This window comes from Podarcis filfolensis, assembly GCF_964270895.1.
Source record: "Podarcis filfolensis genome assembly, chromosome: 2".
NCBI lineage: Eukaryota > Metazoa > Chordata > Lepidosauria > Squamata > Lacertidae > Podarcis > Podarcis filfolensis.
The window spans coordinates 10389770-10408915 of NC_139605.1; the positions used below are offsets into that span (position 1 = coordinate 10389770).

A 19146-nucleotide genomic window follows, 5' to 3' on the forward strand; every position below is an offset into this window, starting at 1 on the left:
CTCTCCTTAAACCTCTGAGCTTATCCTGGGCGTACTCATCATTGACCGTCCCCTCTACCAGTTCTCTTTGCCCCACCCAGGCCGCACCACACACCCAGTGGTCCTCTGGGATAATATGTCTCTCTTCTGGCGCTCCCTCCCCCTCCAAATATTCAGGTTTGCGAGAGAGAGCGTCCGCTCTGATGTTTTCTGGACCTGGCACGTAGCAGATTTCAAAATGGAATTTGGAGAACTCCTGGGCCCATCTCACTTGTCGTTGGTTGAGCACTCGTGCTGTTCTCCAATACTCCAAATTCTTGTGGTCCGTACACACTTGCACCTTATGCTGTGCGCCAATTAGTAAGTGTCTCCATCTCCGGAACGCTTCGTGAATGGCGAGTAGTTCTCGGTCATATACCGTGTAGTTCCTCTCGGATTTGTTCAGCTTACGCGAAAAGAAGGCACACGGTCTCCATTCCGACTTATTGCTCCCTGGCTGAAGCAGCACTGCCCCCACCGCCCGGTCTGAGGCATCAGTTTCCACTCTCATGGGTTTTTGTAAATCCACATGCAGGAGCTGTTCTTCCGAAGCGAATGCCTTTTTCAATTCCTCAAAAGCGTGCTCCGCCTCTGCCGTCCAAACGAATTTCTTCTTGCTGCTTAGACAGTCCGTGATGGGAGCCGTTAAGTGGGCAAAGTTCTTGATGAATTTACGGTAAAAGTTCCCAAACCCTAAGAACCTTTGCACATCTTTTTTGGTTTTCGGTGTCTTCCATTCCAGCACCGCCTGGACCTTGCCTGGATCCATGGCTAATCCCTTGTCTGATAAGCGGTACCCCAGGAATTCCACCTCCTTGGTGTGGAACTGACACTTCTCCAATTTCACCCACAACTGGTTTGCTTGCAGCTGGCTCAGCACTTCCCTGACATCCTTCACATGCTGCTCCTCATTCTCCGAATATATCAGCACGTCATCGAGGAATGCCACGCAATTCTTGTAGAGCAAAGGTCCCAGTACATGGTTCATGAGCGATTGAAAACAGGCGGAGCCTGATTGCAATCCGAATGGCATAACGCGATATTCGAAAGCCCCTAGGGGGGTGAACATCGTTGTCTTCCATTCATCCCCCTTCTTTATTCGTATCAGGTTGTACGCTCCTCTCAAGTCCAGTTTCGTGAATATCTTTCCCTTCCTCACCCTGGTCAAAATGTCATCAATCCTGGGCATGGGGAAAGTCACTGGTTCTGACACGGCATTCAGGGCCCGGTAGTCCACGACCAATCTCGGTTTATCCGTGTTTTTTTTGTCCACAAAAAACACTGGACTGCCCCCCACCGCTCTGGACTCTCTGATGAAACCTCTCTTCAGGTTTTTGTCAATAAACTCCCTCAACTCCTGCATTTCCCTGTCTGACATGGCGTACAGCTTGCCCACGGGTAGCTGGGCCCCAGGGACCAGGTTAATCTGGCAGTCAAAGTCTCTATGCGGTGGTAGTTTATCTGCTTCCCTTTCGCTGAAGACCTTGCTCAGGTCAGCGTATTGTTTGGGCACCTTCCCTTTGTTCGCCACTTCCGTCCCTGCTATGGAGGCTTTTGCCCCTTCTGGCACCTTTCCCTCTTTGCAGTGTTCCAGGCAATGTCCTGACCCAAAGGACACCACTCTCTGATGCCAGCCCACTAGCGGGTCATGCAACGCTAGCCAGCTCATTCCCAAAATGACTGGCGCCCCTCCCAGGGTGGCTACATTGAACGCTATCCTTTCGGTGTGCCTTGCCACCCTCATAACCATTGGGACGGTCTGTAGGCTAACTTCTCCCCCCAACAGCTCCCTCCCATCGATCGTGGTGACCTGCAGGGGGTTGCTTAAAGGGAGTGTCTGTATCTGGTGTTCCGCTGCAAACTCCTTGCTCATAAAATTACAGGAGCTGCCTGAGTCTAACAGCGCCTTGGTCTTTAGTGGGTATCCGTTTGCCAGCTCTAGCAACACCTCTATTACTAGGGCTGGTCTTGGAGGTTCCGGAGTGGGCACTTTTACTGCTCCTTGGCCTGTCTGCAGTGCCCTGACAGAGGCAGACAGGCGTTGGCTTTTACTGGCTCCTGGACTTCCTCCTCCTTCCCCCCAACAGCCCCTGCCATCCCTTGCCATTCCTTTCTTTGCGGGCAGACTCGGGCAAAGTGACCTGGCTGCTGGCAGAGGTAACATTTCTTGGCGCTCTTTCCCTCCTTCTTCCTCCCTTCACTGGGATTTGAAACTGCGCGCGCGCGCGCTGTTCCAACTTCCATCGGCTCTCCGGGCGGGAAACTTGGCTCTGGAATCTCTGGAATGCGGAAATCCCTCCAACGCTCTCCTTTCCCCTCCCGCTTCTCCAAGGCTCTTGCCTCCTGGCGCGCTCCAATGGTCAGCGCTGATTTGGTCAGCTGGTCCATAGACTCCGCCCTGGGCGCCCGGGAAAGTTCGTCTTTCACCGCCGAAGAAAGCCCCTCTTCAAATAGCATTTGAATGGGTTCCGCCGATAGGTCCCACCCCAATCTATGTATCAACATTGTAAACTCAGTCCAGTACTCACGAACCGATCGGCTCCCCTGTTTGCAAGCCATCAATTGTCTGCGTACCAGTCCCTGTTCAATCTCGCTGGAAAACATCAAATCCATGGCGCGAAAAAACTTCCTCGCGTCCTTCAGCATGTCACTATTCCCTGCCATCAGGGGCCTGACCCAGTCTCTCGCCCCTCCTTCGAGATGGCCAATCACAAACGCCACTCGCGACGCCTCATCGGGAAAGTCATTAAACTGCAGTTCAAGAGCATACTGCATCTCTGTCCTAAAGGCTTGGTAGTTCCTGGGGTCCCCCCCAAACTTCTGCACCATTCCTGGCATCTTTCTTGCTAGTGTAGCGCCTTTTGCCTTTTCTGCATCCTGCGCCCTCCTTTCTTCTAGCCTCGCCGTTTGCATTGCTAGCTGGAGTTCCAACATTCTGTACCTTTCTTCCAGAGTTGGACCTCCTCCAGCTCCTCCTGCTCCTCCGGCTCCGGCTGGGTCACTCATGATGCCTCTCTGCACAAGCTGCTTTCAGAGACTGTCCGATTGCTGTGATGGGATGATGAGCTGCTTGTGCGTAAAATCCTGATCCCTCAGAGTTTGGCTAAGTTCCCAAACCTCTGTCTGTGATGGAGCTCCTTAAGCGTGGCTCCATCAATCGCTCGTTGAATCGGACAGTGGGCGTTTACGGAACTTCTTCCAGCATAAAAGCTCCTTAACGGAAACACGTCTTCTGGACTCTCGGCGTGACAGTTTCCGCCGAGGAGTGGGTGTTCCTAGGGGAGGTCCTGAAACCCCCCCACTGTTCTCGCTAGAAGTATCTCTGAGCTCTCCCTCCGACTCACTTTCCCTTGGAACTCCACTTCTCCCCCTGCTGGTCCCCTCCTCCGCTGAGTGGTCTCTCTCACCCTCCATGAGCCCTTTCACCTCCTTCGTCTCAGATGACAGTTCCCTGACACCTAGCAATAAGTACTGATCTAGCCAACATAAAAAATTATCTAACAATAACAAATGGGCTACTGCTGACGTTAGTAGAAAATTTCATACCTCAATTAAAAGAGATAAAATTAAATTATATGCCCCAAGAACATAAAACAGTTGAGCTAGTGGGGACGAACAAACCAGTAATAAATAAGAATCTGCAAAGACATAACTCAAGGGTAAAAGTGAAGAAAAGTAAAAATATCAAAACAACAAGGAAAGCCAAGTATACCTGTAGTAATCGAAGCATACATTGGCAGAAATTGTTTAAACTTCTTCCCTCGGCCCCAAATAAATCGACCACACGGGGCAGCAAAAAGAAGGGTAAAAAGAGAGGAACAAAGATAGTTACACAGCAACCGGCTAAGGAGGACTCACCAAGGCTGACTCCAGTAGCAAGTGAGAAGGTAGAAGTAACAGTTCAGTCCCTGGATAACCAACTATTTAACAAACCTGATGCTGTGGAAGTAGAGGCCTCTACCTATGAAGGCAATAAAACACTTAGCAAATCGAACAGCGGGGAAGAGGAAGCGTCCAGTAGAGATGATACCCCCCCTTCAGGCCTGGCAAGCCTCCAGCCAGGAAAGAGATTGGAATCTGATCCTAAATCCCCAAAAATTGGTACTCACGAACTTCCCGAAGCCTAAGGGCTTCCTTACAGGGAAACAGCGAATAATGAACTTTGTATCTAGCCTAAATGACATACTGCCAGGAATGGTTAATTCTAATGATATCATCTCGGTGGAATATCTACATTATGATGGTCACTCAGTGAGAGCACTGACCACTTTTAGGGATCAGAACCTGGCCAAGTTTATTTTTAGGTCAAGACCTGCCTTTTTAAAAGCACGGATAACAATACTTAGGCTCTTTGAAAATAAGGCTCCTTTGAGCCCCCTTTTGAAAACTAAGCAGGCAAATTTTAGAAAGGGGAAACAAATCTCAAAATTCTGGCCTGACAAACAGAATCCGCAATGCCTTGTGAGCAAAGGTGAGGATTTCTTTACTATGGAAGAAAATATCCTAATTGACCAATTCTGGATGTTCCCACCATTAATACAAACTGACATCTTGGGAAGACTAGACAAGCTAAGAGATAAGCTGGCTGAGAGAGCTTCAGGCAACGAGGTTATTAAGGGGGACTAAAAAAAACCCACAACACGTAAGCTTCAGATCAAAGTGGAGATCAACTTTCCATCAAGAGAGAATGTGCCACCCTTCAAGGAGAGCATTCCATCACCCCCTCGAAGGAGAAATATCCCTAAGGTGACCCTACCAGATGTATGGGACAAAATGAGATACCTAGATGAAACAGAATTGGGCCAAAATCAGGCCGCAACAGAATATCCACAGAAGGAATTTATGCATAATAAAGATCCGGTGTTCACAAATGTGAGCACTTTGCATTCCCCTATTGAAATCATAGAGCGGCTGGATAGCCCGCCATACAAAGACGATAGGCGACCGATACATAAAGTGACAAACCCTAAAAGTATGTTAGCTAATAATTGACAAAGACTCGACTGTGATAAAGCCAATCTTAAATTTTTATCATGGAACATTGCTGGTTGGCTCAACAAGGCGACTGACCAATCATTTGTCAATTTTATTCAAGATCATGATATAGTCTTCCTGCAAGAGACATGGCTAACAGGGGATTTAGATGTAAATGGTTTTGCCTCATTTTCGCTCGCAGGTTCACCAAGCAACAAAGGGGGACGAGTTAAGGGTGGGTTAGGCATTCTAATATCCACAAGGCTGAGAGCATCTTTCGTCGAGCTAGAGCCTCTGAGCAGTGTGGCCATGGCATTATTAATGAAATGCAGATATTGCACACTTCTATTGATTAATATATATGCCCCTCCCCAAAGAGGCAAGCAGCTTATCAAAAATATCTGGCATAGGCTAGAATCATATGTCGATGAGCTAATGAATCAAACTCCTGCAGCGGCAGTGCTGCTGGCTGGGGATTTAAATCCCAGAATTGGCCAATCAGACGAAGCGTTATATGCTCATTTCCATGATGTACCTCCCATTTCTGAAGAAGCCCTTTCTATTCCCCCAAGGCTCTCAAAAGACAAGGGCTGCAACTACGCAGGCCTATGCCTTCTACGTTTTTCCAACAATCTGGATCTGACTGTATTAAATGGTCGTGTCGACAGAGAACCCAGTGGGGAATTTACATTTATATCCAACATGGGAGCCTCCACTATCGATTACGTCCTGGTGTCATCTAACCTTTTGAGCAGAGCACGGGAATGTAAAGTGGTGGAGAGGGTTGACAGCGACCATCTACCGCTCTGTTTAATACTGGATGTAAGAAAAGATCTATTCTGCTCTGATAAACTTGTAGCCCCATGTTTCGAAAACATGGAGCTAAGATATTCACGTATTAAATGGTCCAGCAAACTGAGTGATGAAATATCGGAAAGACTTCACTCAGATACTTTTCTTGCTAGAAAGGAGAACCTCGTTAATTCCCCAACTCCTGAGGCTAGATTAGATATGTTCCGGGAACTGATTTCGTCTCTACAACCTTATCTGACCAACAAAAAAATGCCACGGCAATCTCTACACTTTAATAAATCCAAACCTTGGTTCGACCAAGAATGCATGGCTATGAAACGCCTCCTGCTGGATAAGTACAGGAACTATAGATTAGCGAACTTACCTTCGCTTCCATTAGACTGGTTTGAGTTAAAACGCAGTTATAAAGCTCTGATTAACAAGAAAAAGCTCCAGGCACAAAGGGAGGAATGGCAGTGCCTAGTGGAGGCCTCCCAAGGGAAAGATTCTGCCACGTTTTGGAAAACAATTGCAAAAAGCTGGAGAGACTCCCCAATCGAAATCGAATACTCTATACCCGCTGGAGCATGGGAGGCCTATTTCCTCTCATTATATTCATCAAATCAACTGGTCCCAGTTCTGCCTCCTGCTTCAAGTGAATTTGGCAAGGAATGGCCCCCTGTAACTACAGAAGAAATTACTGGCCTTATCCAATCCCTTAAATCAGGGAAAGCCCCAGGTGCTGACAATATCCCACCAGAAATTCTTAAGGCAAATGTTGAATGGTGGGCCCCTGTGCTAGCTGCCTTGTTCACTAGTATAAATCAAGCGGCTATTATCCCCGAGGACTGGGGTCTAGCCATCATCATTCCAATATTCAAGAAAGGAAACAGAACTGAGCCAGCTAACTACAGACCAATCAGTCTATTAAGTATTATTAGCAAACTGTACGCTGCTCATTTATGTGATAAATTAGTGGAGTGGATGGAAAGAGAGCATATTCTATCAGAAGCTCAAGCTGGTTTTAGAGGAAAGCGTTCAACTATAGACCAGGCCCTTATCCTTCAACACCTGGCAGACAAATACTCTAGAAAAGGGGGGTCTTTATATGCAGCTTTTGTGGATTTTAAATCGGCTTTTGATCTAATACCAAGGGACAGACTCTGGGAAAAGCTTGGCGCTACAAACAAAGATAAACGCTTATTACGCCTTATCTGTAGTCTATACGAAAACACCAGGGTGAGGGTAAGATGCGATCGGTCAGGCCATCTGACTAAAGAAATTCAAACGCACTATGGGGTTAAACAAGGATGTGTCCTCGCGCCAACGCTATTTAATTTTTATATCAACTCTCTAGCAGTAAATATGGCGAAAGAAAATGCCCACCCTCCCAATCTGGCAGGTATGCCCCTCCCGGTGCTTCTGTATGCGGACGACGCAGTCCTACTCTCCTTTTCCTGCGTTGGCTTGAGGAAGCTTTTGAGATCACTTGCTGACTATTGTCAAGCGGAACAACTATCAATAAATTACAGCAAATCTAAAATTATGGTGTTTTCAAAAAAAAGAAGTAAACACAAATGGAGAATTAATGGTCAACCTATTGACCAGGTAGCATCTTTCAAATATCTGGGAATAACTTTTCAGGAAAGGGTCTCGTGGCACCAACAGATGAAAAACGCCATTGCCAACGCAGGAAGGGCCAATAAAGCCCTTACAAGATTTTTTCACGGGAAAGGGGGTAAATACGTTCCGGCGGCCTCCCAGGTTTTTGCTGCAAAAATACTCCCACAACTCACTTATGGATCCCAGGTTTGCAGTTTTAAAAATTTTGCGCCTATGGAGGCATTTCAAACAAAATTCTATCGGTGTTTATTGGGGATCCCCCCCTGTGTATCTAATATAGCTGTCCGCTTAGAAGTTGGACAACCACCCGTCAACGCGCGGTTGTGGATTCTAAAGATACACTACTGGTTAAAACCCCGGCCGGTTTGGCTCCTTTAACACTCTTAGACACCTTTCATTCTACCTGGAAAGCTTCCCTGTTTGAAAAGATAAGAAGCTTGGGCTTCTCCCCGCAGATCTTGATAGCGGCAGGATATGAGAGAGCCAGAAGTCAAGTGCTTCAACGCATTAGGGACATAGAACTGCAATGTCATATGGGCAAAATGGATAAATATGCCACAATTAGAGACTTTGGGAGAGGGTTCTCACCCGCAAATTATCTGGCTGATTTACAAATACCTAAGTACAGACACTCCTTTACCCTGGCCAGATTTAACGTTTTGCCCTCTGCCCTGCTGCTAGGCAGATATGAGGGCAAACCATATGAGTCACGTGTTTGCCCATGTGGCTCATCGGAAGTGGAAACAAGTCTGCATGTATTGCTGCACTGTAGTTACTACGAGGATCTACGCCTGACCCTTATTGCCCCAGTTCTACAAAAGCTTAAAAATGAACCAGAACTCCAACGTATGAGAGCCTTGGTAGAAGATAAGGTTCCTGAAATTACGATCAATGTTGCCAAATTCTGTGTAGCCGCTATTAGGCGCAGGAAACAAGAGCTTTCCAATGCCAATATGCAGGCGAAGGCAAATACTTAATTTTATTTATGCTGTCTAATTTTAAATTGCTGTTATGGCCTAATCTGTACTGAAATTGTCCTTTGTTTTTTCCGGTGTTATGCTTTGCTGTACGAGTTAATCTGGTCTGTGACCGTTTAATAAAATTTGAACCTACTATGTGTGTGTTTGGACTTAGAGGACAACTTACATGTTTACACCACGTGATTCCTTAAAGAGGGCAATTCTTTAAAACTGAAGGCCATTCCTACAAAATGGAAGACTTCCGAAGGCAGCCTTTTACAAGGCAGCCTTTTACAAGGAAATTTTTGATGTTTTTTATTTTGTTGGAAGCTACCCAGATGGGCAGAGGCAACCCAGTCAGATAGGCAGGATGCAAGTAATAATAATCGGCGGTTTGCATCCCTGCGATGGGGTGAGCTCCCATTGCTTGGTCCCTGCTCCTGCCAACCTAGCAGTACGATAGCACGTCAAAGTGCAAGTAGATAAATAGGTACCGCTTTGGCAGGAAGGTAAACGGCATTTCTGTGCGCTGCTCTGGTTCGCAAGAAGTGGTTTAGTCATGCTGGCCACATGTCCCGGAAGGTGTACGCCGGCTCCCTCGGCCAATAAAGCGAGATGAGCGCAGCAACCCCAGAGTTGGTGATGACTGGACCTAATGGTCAGGGGTCCCTTTAGCTTTTTAAGCCTGTCCTGCTAGGCATGCTGATCAGAGACTCTGTCCAAACAACCTCTTCGAATGCAACAGGGCTTCCTATTTTTACTGCTATCAGTGGGAACAGTCAAACCACGAACCCACTGATCAACCAGAGTTTCCTGTTTTGACCAAGCACAGTTTGAAGTTAGCTTAATATCCCAGCTTGTTCCAAAGTTGGCAGCTGTAGTTTCCTGGTTTGGGCAAAATGGAAAGTTTGTTAGTTATGGCTCATAAGAGAGTGCCTGGTTTCATCACAGTTCACCCTCAGGGCCGGCCCAATCATGAGGTAAGCTGGGACAATTAGGTCAGGAGGCAGATGCAGGGAGATACGGGACTAGCACGTTCCCAGCTCCCCTGTTTGTTAGCCTTGCTGCCAGTGCAGGACCACAGCTGGTAAATTTGTGCAACTACCCATGCAGAGTCCTTTTCTTTTCCCCTCTCTCACTAAAGGTTGGGTGGGGGTCCTTCCTGGAGTGATGCATTCTGGTTGTGGGGGCCAGGAGACTGTGGTGGCGGCGGCTAGAGTTTTTTGTTTTGAACTTGGGTCAACTTAGGTTTTATCGTAATGTACCAAATGTACATTAGTACACAATGTACTAAAAACTGTTCCTATTTGTAACCCAACTTTTCAGGCTATGATTCAGTCATCCGAACATGGACATTATCTTCATAAATCTTGGAACAATCTTGCAAGCTAGGCCAGTGTTATTCTATTTGCACTGAACATGGCGGTGCTGAGGCTGCAAGACGTGCCAAGATTTTTATCTCAGTGGGGAGAAAAGAGCATTTTGGAAATGGAGGCAATTTACAGGAGGAAAATGGAGGTTGGTGGAAGGACCCCGCTTCTGACGTAGCTTCTGCTCTGATGAAATTCAGAGTCCCCTGCAGCTGTTTAGGTAAAGTAAGAACAGAAGGAGATATGATCACAAAACTCCCATGTATAAGAAAGTTTGGTCTAGCAAGCCTTTTAAAAGTGGATTAGAGAGGAAGTGCAGGGAGGAGGAATATTCACCACCATAGCTAAACAGAACCTCCATGTCGAGAGGCAGCGGACCTGTGACCTCCAGGTCCTGGAAACCCAGGTGAGAGGAGGGCACTTACCTTTCCCAGAAGCCCCTCAGTGTCTGGGAGCAGGGTCTTGTCTGTCCCCCCTGCTCTCCCACTGGGCCACCGACTGGCATCCGCAGCTCCCCTGAAGGAGAGGACACCATCCCCAGAGTGGGGAGGACTGGGAGCCTGTGGGGTTTCCCACCCTGAACGAGGGGGCTGCATCGTCTTCAGGAAATCCTGCTTCTGGGCCTCCCAGTGCTGCTGCGGCTGCCCCTCCTCTGCCTCCTGCTTAATTTGACATAAATCTGCCCGAGGCAGAAGATCCCTGATGGTCCCAACTTGGCCGGTAGGAGGTTTCTTTCCTTTGCACTCCAGTCTCTCCCTTTGAATGGGTCTCCTGGGTCCCTGCTCTTCCATTTTTATGCCACCCTGCTGGAAAAGAAATAAACACAAAGTAAAATAAAACCCAAGAATAAAAACAAAAGGACATTTTTTAACCATTTGCCAGTTTTTGGAATATATTATTACTCTTTCTATTTCTGATGTTCAGGCTATGAATGACAATCATTATGTCACCCAAATGCCTTCACCCAGGGACGAGGGGAAGTTATCCAAAGACTGGGGGAAACATCAAGGTTTATGGAAGTACAAATAATATTTGGGGGGGGGACCTAGGCAGTGGAAGGAAATCCAAAAACAACCCATTGAGGGGACTGAGCATGTTCAGTGGACAGGGAATGCTGATCCTGGCTGCAACTTCTAGCATGTTGGTAAGGCAGCAACAGATCTTTGTATATGATTAAGGCTGCAACAGACCCACCTAACATTGAAAGTACATGACTTCACCCAAGAAATCCTGCCAGCTGCAGTTTGTTAGGGGTGTTGAGAACTGTAGCAATAAACTACAGGTCCGGTGGTTCTCTGGGGGAAGCCACGTGATTTAAATGTATGGGATCTGCACAGCCTAAGAAACAAACTGACAAAAGGAATATTGACCAACAAAATCAAAGAACTCACTCCAAAATATTTTAAATTTGATGGTCACAAACTCTCTTGACTCATTCAACCTTGCAGTCCACTGGCTGCATATGGCTTGCCAAGCCTCAGGGTGTGTCCTGCTAGTCCCTGCCCTTTCCATCTCCTGATCTGATCAGAGGATGAAGATCGCTGTTTGTCCTGGAGAGAAAGATGCCTAAGGGCTCTTAGAGAGATCTTTTCAACTCCAATTTCACCACAAACCAGCACAGTCTTGAAATGGGGTAAAGCCCTGATCTGGAAATAAATGATGCCTCTGGCTGCTCTTTAAAGAGGATTTCTAAAGAACAATCAGAAGGGTGTTTTTTCCACAGATCTCCTTGCTAATTCAGCAGAGTCTTCTTGTGCTCTTATTTCTCCTCCACCCCAGCACTGCGGTTGGAAGGTCTAAACAAGCTGATTGTGTTCGCAACACTTGTATGTATGCTAGATGGCATGTCTGGTGAGTGTGGGCAGCACCTCTGGCGTGTGTGCATGTGACTTTATGGTCTGCATCTCTTTTCTGTGTGCGCATGCATGTGCATACATTGGCCACAAAGCTCACTGGAATGTGGCCTCCAGAATCAATGCAGCTTTAAGGCCATAAATGTTTCGTTTCTCCTGCTCTATAGGAAAGAACAATCAAATCTGAGACTATCAGGAGGAGAGAACTCCTGGATCTACAGAGTTAATGCTCTCAACATCCTATGGACACAAACTGCAATGAGATTTTCCATTAATTGCTTTGAGATTATTTCCTTAAAAATATGAAGCAGCATAGAAATGAAATGAGTAATAATCTGAACATGAATAATCTGAACATAGAATCCTCCTTTCCTCTGCCTTCTCAAATCTGGCACTCACTTCAACCCTCAGCCTTCATTTGCCTTACTGAGGAAGGTGGAAATAAAACAATTAATGAAACCAGGCTTAGGTCGGTCTCACTTATTTACACGCAGACATAAGAGGTCACTAGCTTTGACAGCTTGGGAAAAGATCAGATGCATTCTCTGGAGTATAGATCTATCAGCTGTTTTAATTGCCGTGACAGATTAACAGAACCTCCATGTGTAGGCACAGTGTACCTTGATTTGGGGCAGGCAAAAGAAGCCATTTCCTTGCGAAATGAATCTGACGGACATCATTGCCACAAGATGCAGTGATGGTGGTGGCAAAGAGAGCTTTCAAAGGCGATCAGACTAATTCACCAAGGAGGGCGATAGGTTTATCAATGGCACAGGAAGGGGGGGGCAGGAGTAGTGGCCTGCAAAGGGTGTCAGGGGGCTGCAGGGTGAGAGGGGCACCTCCCTGTTGCACTGCTCTTCCATTCCCCCCCCACCTCCCCTTCACTCTCCGCCGTGGGGAGCACCGTCGAAATGGGCTGGGCTCCCTGATGAGGGACAGGGAGAGGGGCGGCAAAAGCCCCAGGTAGGCCGCTGATCCGTGAGCGACTATATGCAGCCTCCACCGCGAAGCAGCAGCTGCCTTGGACCCCTCATTCTGCCCCTTGAGCTCAGGACTGAAGGGAGCAGCTCCCCAGGGTCTCCGGCAGGGTCCGTGCCAGCCTGAGCCAGAGATGTTTGCCCCTGTGCCCTCCTGCAGATGCCCTGCCCCTCAGCTGCGCCCCTTCCCCTTCCTGCCCGGTTGGGGGGCGCCCTGCAGCCTCTGGCTGGACTCGGGGCCTGATCCTGCCAGGCGCACGTGCTCTCCTCCTCCTCCCCCCCCCCCGCCTCCTGCACCTGGGACTCCTCGCTCCGTCCCTGCACCGGAATCCGGCTCCTCTCCGGGGAAACTCGACAGGCCACTGCCCGCTGCTCCTCCGCTCTCCTCGGCGGGGGACAGGAAAGTGCAGCCGCTCTCGAGTCCCCCTGGCTGGCCCCGTTTCCTGCCTCTCTGAGCATCGGAGCTCGCTGGCTGTGGGTTGGGCCCTGGGAGGCTGCGAGGCTGGATGCGCCCCCTTGCGCTGTCCCTCAAAATTTATTGTATCATTGGAATCTACCTGGCATCTTATATGCTATCTAGAATGTTGCACAAATAAGTCTCCTTGTGATCTGATGTGCAGTCACTGGTTTCCTTATCAGCAAATATTTTCAGAAAGCTGGGACGATGCCACCCTGCAGCCATAGCTGTCAATTTTCAGATTTGAGAATAAGGGATCAGCAGCCTCACCTGCCCCGGGGACAGTCTACAGGATATCTAACAATCCGGGATAGCAGTGGGAAATGGCACTGGAATAAGGGAATTTCCCGCAAAAAAAGGGAAGGTTGACAGCTATGCCTGCAGCCCGAATGGGTAGCTGGAGGAGGCAGTCCAGTTCCCAGCTCTGCTGGTTGGGATCATGCAATCACTTAGCTCCAGCAACCGACCTTTCCAAACCCTCCAACATTTCTCTGATGAAAATAGGGACATCCCATTCCATAAATATAATTTTACTATTTATACACCACACATCTTATTACGCTGCCCCAGCCACTCTGGGAAGTTTCCAACATATATAAAAAACATAATAAAACATTAAACATTAAAAAACTTTCCTATACAGGATTGCCTTCAGAGGGCCGGGGGTTGGATAACTCCATTCTCTAATTCTAAATAGTGGCACTTGGAGGGTTTGTCTTTTCCTGCTTTTTCATTCGCTTCCTCTGGTCTCCTGCATCCATTTAGCAGAGGAGGGGAGCAATTTTGGCCTTCATACTTCTCCACTCCCCACCCCACCCCCAATATAAGCAAAAACACACACACCATTTGGGAGTGAGGACCAAAAAAATAAAATCGTTTTATTATTTTATTACTTATTTTTGCAGTTCAATCTACTGTATCTATAAATTTTATTGTTTATAGCCAATGGCCACCACAATACAATATGAGCACAAATCACACAGCTGCAAAACAAAAGACATTGCATGCTCCAGACCAGGATAAATCTATAGCGTCCAAAATTTATTTTCACATTTGTTTCAATGGGAAGGATATAGGGCAGCAGAGTCCAGGTGGTGAGGTCCAGATTAGAGTTCCTATCATCCTTGACTGTCTGCCCTGCTGGCTGAAGCTGATGGGAACTGGACAACAACATCTGGGGACACCTCAATGGTTATTCTGTGATATACAGAATCTACAAAGGATTAAGGCACTGATCCAGAAGAGAATGAACTGAGAAGAGGCCCCACTGAATTATCTTGGAGCAACTGTGACTGTAGTGTGTCAGTGTGATCTGTCTGAAGTGAAACAGAGGAAGATCACTATATAATAATAATAATTTATTATTTATACCCTGCCCATCCGCCTGAGTTTCCCCAGCCACTCTGGGCAGCTCCTAATCAAGTGTCAAAAACAGAACAGCATTAAACATTAAAAACTTCCCTAAACAGGGCTGCCTTCAGATGTCTTTTTAACATAGGATAGCTGCTTATTTCCTTCACATCTGAAGGGAGGGTGTTTCACAGGGTGGGCGCCACTACAGAGAAGGCCCCCTGTCTGGTTCCCTGTAACCTCACTTCTCGCAATGAGGGAACCACCAGAAGGCCCTTGGTTCTGGATCTCAGTATCCGGGCTCAACGATGGGGGTGGAGATGCTCCTTCAGGTATACAGGACCGAGGCCGTTTAAGGCTTTAAATGTCAGCACCAACACTTTGAAGTGTGCTCGGAAACGGACTGGTGTTATGTGGTCCCGGCGGCCACTAAATGTTAATAAGCAGAAACCTGTGCAGAAACAGAGACAATACTGCTGATGTGAAAGAAAAATGTTTCATAACAAAGTATTAGAGAATTCAAGGGAGAACGTGCCCGTGTTTGAATAAGCAGAAGATTGTACAGTGGTACCTCGGGTTACATACACTTCAGGTTACAGACTCCTCTTCTATTCTTCTCAGTTATATGATTATGAAAGTAAAGTTCTTTTGAATAGCAAGAGTCTGGCTGCTGTATAGTCTGTAAAAAGGAACTATCACATAGAATAGCTATTTGGCTTCCTAACTATAAGCTCCTCTGTTACTTTGGATATCATAAAAATTCAGAGACAGACAGACTTTAATGTTGTATACAGTGTAAGGCTGGAGAATTGAGAGGTGGGGAGAGCGAGCGGGGGGGGAGGGGTAGTACACTTTCATTATTTTACGAAGTTCATATGCAAGGTATTTGTGTCAGTGTGACATGGGTAGCTTCTCTTCCTTTTCATTTATTAGTTTTCATTGGCAGTGAGAAAGATCGGGGGGCCCAGGGCATAGTTGGTTGCCTTCAGTTGACTGCAGTAAAGGTGGTGGAGGCTGAACCATTTTGAGGAAGAGATTGTTGTAATTCTTGGAAAGGGATGGAAAAGAGCATGGCTACATAGCGGTTTGGTCCTTCAAGTAAAGGTAAAAGTAAAGGGACCCCTGACCATTAGGTCCAGTTGCGGACAACTCTGGGGTTGCGGCGCTCATCTCGCTTTGCTGGCCGAGGTAGCCGTTTACCTTCCCGCCGGAGCGGTACCTATTTATCTACTTGCACTTTGACGTGCTTTTGAACTGCTAGGTTGGCAGGAGCAGGGACCAAGCAATGGGAGCTCACACTGTTGCGGGGATTCAAACCACCGACCTTCTGATTGGCAAGCCCTCGGCTCTGTGGTTTAACCCACAGCGCCACCCGCGTCCCTTCAAGAACTTGTTGAAGTACCCTTCAAGTACTTGTTGTTAAAGTTGTTCCGTGGAATTCCTGATCTGGACCTTGTGTGGAAATGAATTCTCTCCATCACAAAAATAAGTTTTGAAGCTTTACCGCAGAACAGTCTTAAACAGTCTAACAATAAGATAAGCATGATAAAGTAGCACATTGCAAACAATGATCAGTCCTTTATGTAATTCAGTAAGCTTTCCTCTCTCTGGTCCCAGAGGGAGATCCTAAGCTTCTTCAACATTGCATGACTTATTTGCAACTGCTGCTGCTGCTTCTCCTAGCCATCTCCAGCAAGAACACACTGGCTTCTCAAGTTTAAGCTTCCTTCCGTGAGAGCTCTGCAGCTTATGCCTCCAGCGATGAGTTATGAGGAAAGATCCAGCCTCCTCTGAGGCTTTTGTCAGAGTGGAACCTCTTGCCTAAGTCTAAGAGAAAATTCCCTTTATAGTATTTTTATTACAATGTGTTCAAGCACAACATTATATTTACATTAAACTTATAGCACTTGTTCCCTTCCAAGTAACAATGACACTTAGAAGCAGGTTGTCACTTTCTTTTTCTATGTTTGCTTCGTATGCCCCAATGTTCTCTCTCTTTCCCCTCAAATGCTCCAGGCGACCACAGATGAGTGTCTAAAGAGAAACCAAAAGCTCAGAGTTTGGGGGTGGGGTGAAGCCTTGAATATCAGGTTGCCTCCTAGTCCCTGCTATTAGATTTCTATTTGGTAAGTGTTGTAGGAGTTTTAAGGTTTTTTAGCTGTATATTTAAAAAACAAGGCTCTTGTGAGATGTTTCATTATTTTGTTATTCTGACATTGCATTGCACAGGAGCACCTTTGCACAGCTGTTTGATTTTTTTTATGAAAAAAGAATAAGAATGTATTCTAATGTATTCTAAAGAATGTTTCTTTAGAAGCAGAACAAGTATTTTATTTTATTTTTAATAACAGAGGAAATGATGCCCAATTCTTAGTGCTCATCCTGGCTTTAAGATTAGCAGCCACAAAACCCTCACAAAAAGCTGTGAAAGGATTTTGTTAGCAAGATTCAAGGTTAATTCCTGCCTTGTATTCCTGGGCTGCCTCTTCCTTGAGAACCAAAATTTTAAAAGATGATGCTGTTAAGGTGCTAGACTCAATATGCCAGCAACTTTGGAAAACTCAGCAGTGGCCAGAGGATTAGAGAAGGTCAGTCTACATCCCAATCCCAAAGAAGGGCAGTGCCAAAGAATGTTCCAACTACCGCACAATTGCGCTCATTTCACACGCTAGCAAGGTTATGCTTAAAATTCTACAAGACAGGCTTAAGCAGTATGTGGACTGAGAACTCCCAGAAGTGAAAGCTGGATTTCGAAGGGGCAGAGGAACCAGAGACCAAATTGCAAACATGCTGGATTATGGAGAAAGCTAGGGAGTTCATGAAAAACATCTACTTCTGCTTCATTGACTACGCAAAAGCCTTTGACTGTGTCGACCACAGCAAACTATGGCAAGTTCTTAAAGAAATGGGAGTGCCTGATCACCTCATCTGTCTCCTGAGTGTTATGGAAAAATCTAGGTGTGAGGCTGTTCAGTCAAACCAGCTCGTTGGGAAGAGCCCGCGGGTCCCTTGCAGAATAAAGGAAGGAGTCCAGCCACCAACTAGAGCAAATAGCTGTAGACCAAAGTTTATTGTGCAACAGGTTCAAAGAGGAATTTTGAACCCCAAGGATGGGGTGACAAAGACTTTTAAAACTTCCCCACCATATCCCAGAATACAGTTTGTAGAGCATCATTGCTATATCATTGTTACATCACTGACATGTCACAAAAGGGGAGGGGTAGACAGGGGTTACACTAGTTTAACCTTGGCAAACATGTCCAGACAAGCCCTTGGTACAAGATTAGCATAAGCAGACATGTCAGGGCAAGACTCAGGTATAAGATTAGCATAGGCAAACACCTCTGAAGGCCCATCACCCAAAGTACAATAGAACTTCCTTTGCATGTCTGGCCCCTTGGCAAGTTTTGTGATGGGATTAGGCTTTCCTTGGCCCAGCTCAGCAATTGTCACCCCTGGACACTTCCTGGAGTCCTTTTTCAAGAGGAAAATACCGGTAGCTTTGGAATGGAGGAAACTGGCAAAGGAGTTGATTTTATATTATTTTTAAAGCTAGGTAACTTCCCTGACGCGGGTGGCGCTGTGGGTAAAAGCCTCAACGCCTAGCGCTTGCTGATCGAAAGGTCGGCGGTTCGAATCCCCGCGGCGGGGTGCGCTCCCGTTGCTCGGTCCCAGCGCCTGCCAACCTAGCAGTTCGAAAGCACCCTCGGGTGCAAGTAGATAAATAGGGACCGCTTACTGGCGGGAAGGTAAACGGCGTTTCTGTGTGCTGCGCTGGCTCGCCAGATGCAGCTTTGTCACGCTGGCCACGTGACCCGGAAGTGTCTCCGGACAGCGCTGGCCCTCGGCCTCTTAAGTGAGATGGGCGTACAACCCTAGAGTCTGTCAAGACTGGCCCGTACGGGCAGGGGTACCTTTACCTTTACCTTTAACTTCCCTGAGCTGTCAAGTTGAAAGGATACATTGCTCTGATGGTGTTTCCTGCTTGGCAGGGGGTTGGACTCGATGGCCCTTGTGGTCTATTCCAACTCTATGATTCTATGATTCTAGGCATGATATTTGTAACATTTAACAACTTTAAAGATGTGCTCGCTCCCCCCCCAAAAAAATTTTTTTCCATAACATGAGAAATCTCTATGTGGAACAAGAAGCTACACTTAGAACTGGATATGGAACAACTGATTGGTTCAAAATTGGGAAAGGAGTACAGCAAGGCTGTATATTGTCTCCCCGCTTATTTAATTTATATGCGGAATTCAACATGCGAAAGGCTGGAGTGGATGAATAACAAGCCAGAATTAAGATTGGGGGAAGAAATACAGTGGTACCCCGCTGGACGAATGCCCCACTAAACGAAAAACGCGCAAGACGAAAGGGCTTTCCGATTTTTTTTCCGTTTCGCAAGACGAATTTTTCTATGGGGTTGTCTCGCAAAACGAAAATTTTTTCGGGGTCTTGCGTTTTTTTTGCCTTTTCTGAAAGCCGCTAAGCCGCTTATCTGCAAATTGCCGCTTATCCGCTAATCCACTAAGCCGCTAATAGCCGCTAAGCCGCTTATCTGTCAATTACCGCTTATCCACTAAGCCTTTGATAGTGGTGCTCCGCAAGACGAAAAACCCTGCAAGACGAAGACACCCGCAGAACAGATTAATTTCGTCTTGCGGGGCACCACTGTATCAACAACTTCAGTTATGCAGATGCCACAACCTTGGTGGCAGAAAGTGAGGAGGAATTAAAGAACCTCTTAATGAGGGTGAAAGAGGAGAGCGCAAA

At 46.8% G+C, this 19146-nt stretch overlaps 1 protein-coding gene across 15 annotated transcripts in view; it reads right to left on the bottom strand.

The window, feature by feature from the left end:
* The window catches only part of LOC310756526 (uncharacterized protein), an 82615-nt gene that overhangs the window by 14035 nt on the left and 49434 nt on the right, over positions 1-19146 (bottom strand). The window contains exons 1-2 of one of the 15 annotated variants that reach the window (XM_083600753.1): positions 17297-17860; positions 10162-10542 (exon numbers count right to left, since the gene is read on the bottom strand). The exons of 7 other annotated variants lie outside the window; for them this stretch is intronic. In XM_083600753.1, coding sequence (XP_083456879.1) covers positions 10162-10527 — 366 coding nt within the window. In that variant the 5' untranslated portion in view covers positions 10528-10542; positions 17297-17860. Of the gene's footprint in view, positions 1-8516; positions 10543-12863; positions 13674-17296; positions 17861-19146 lie in introns of those variants that run through there. 7 more of the 15 variants (XM_083600750.1, XM_083600752.1, XM_083600751.1 and 4 more) reach the window with 7 other exon arrangements.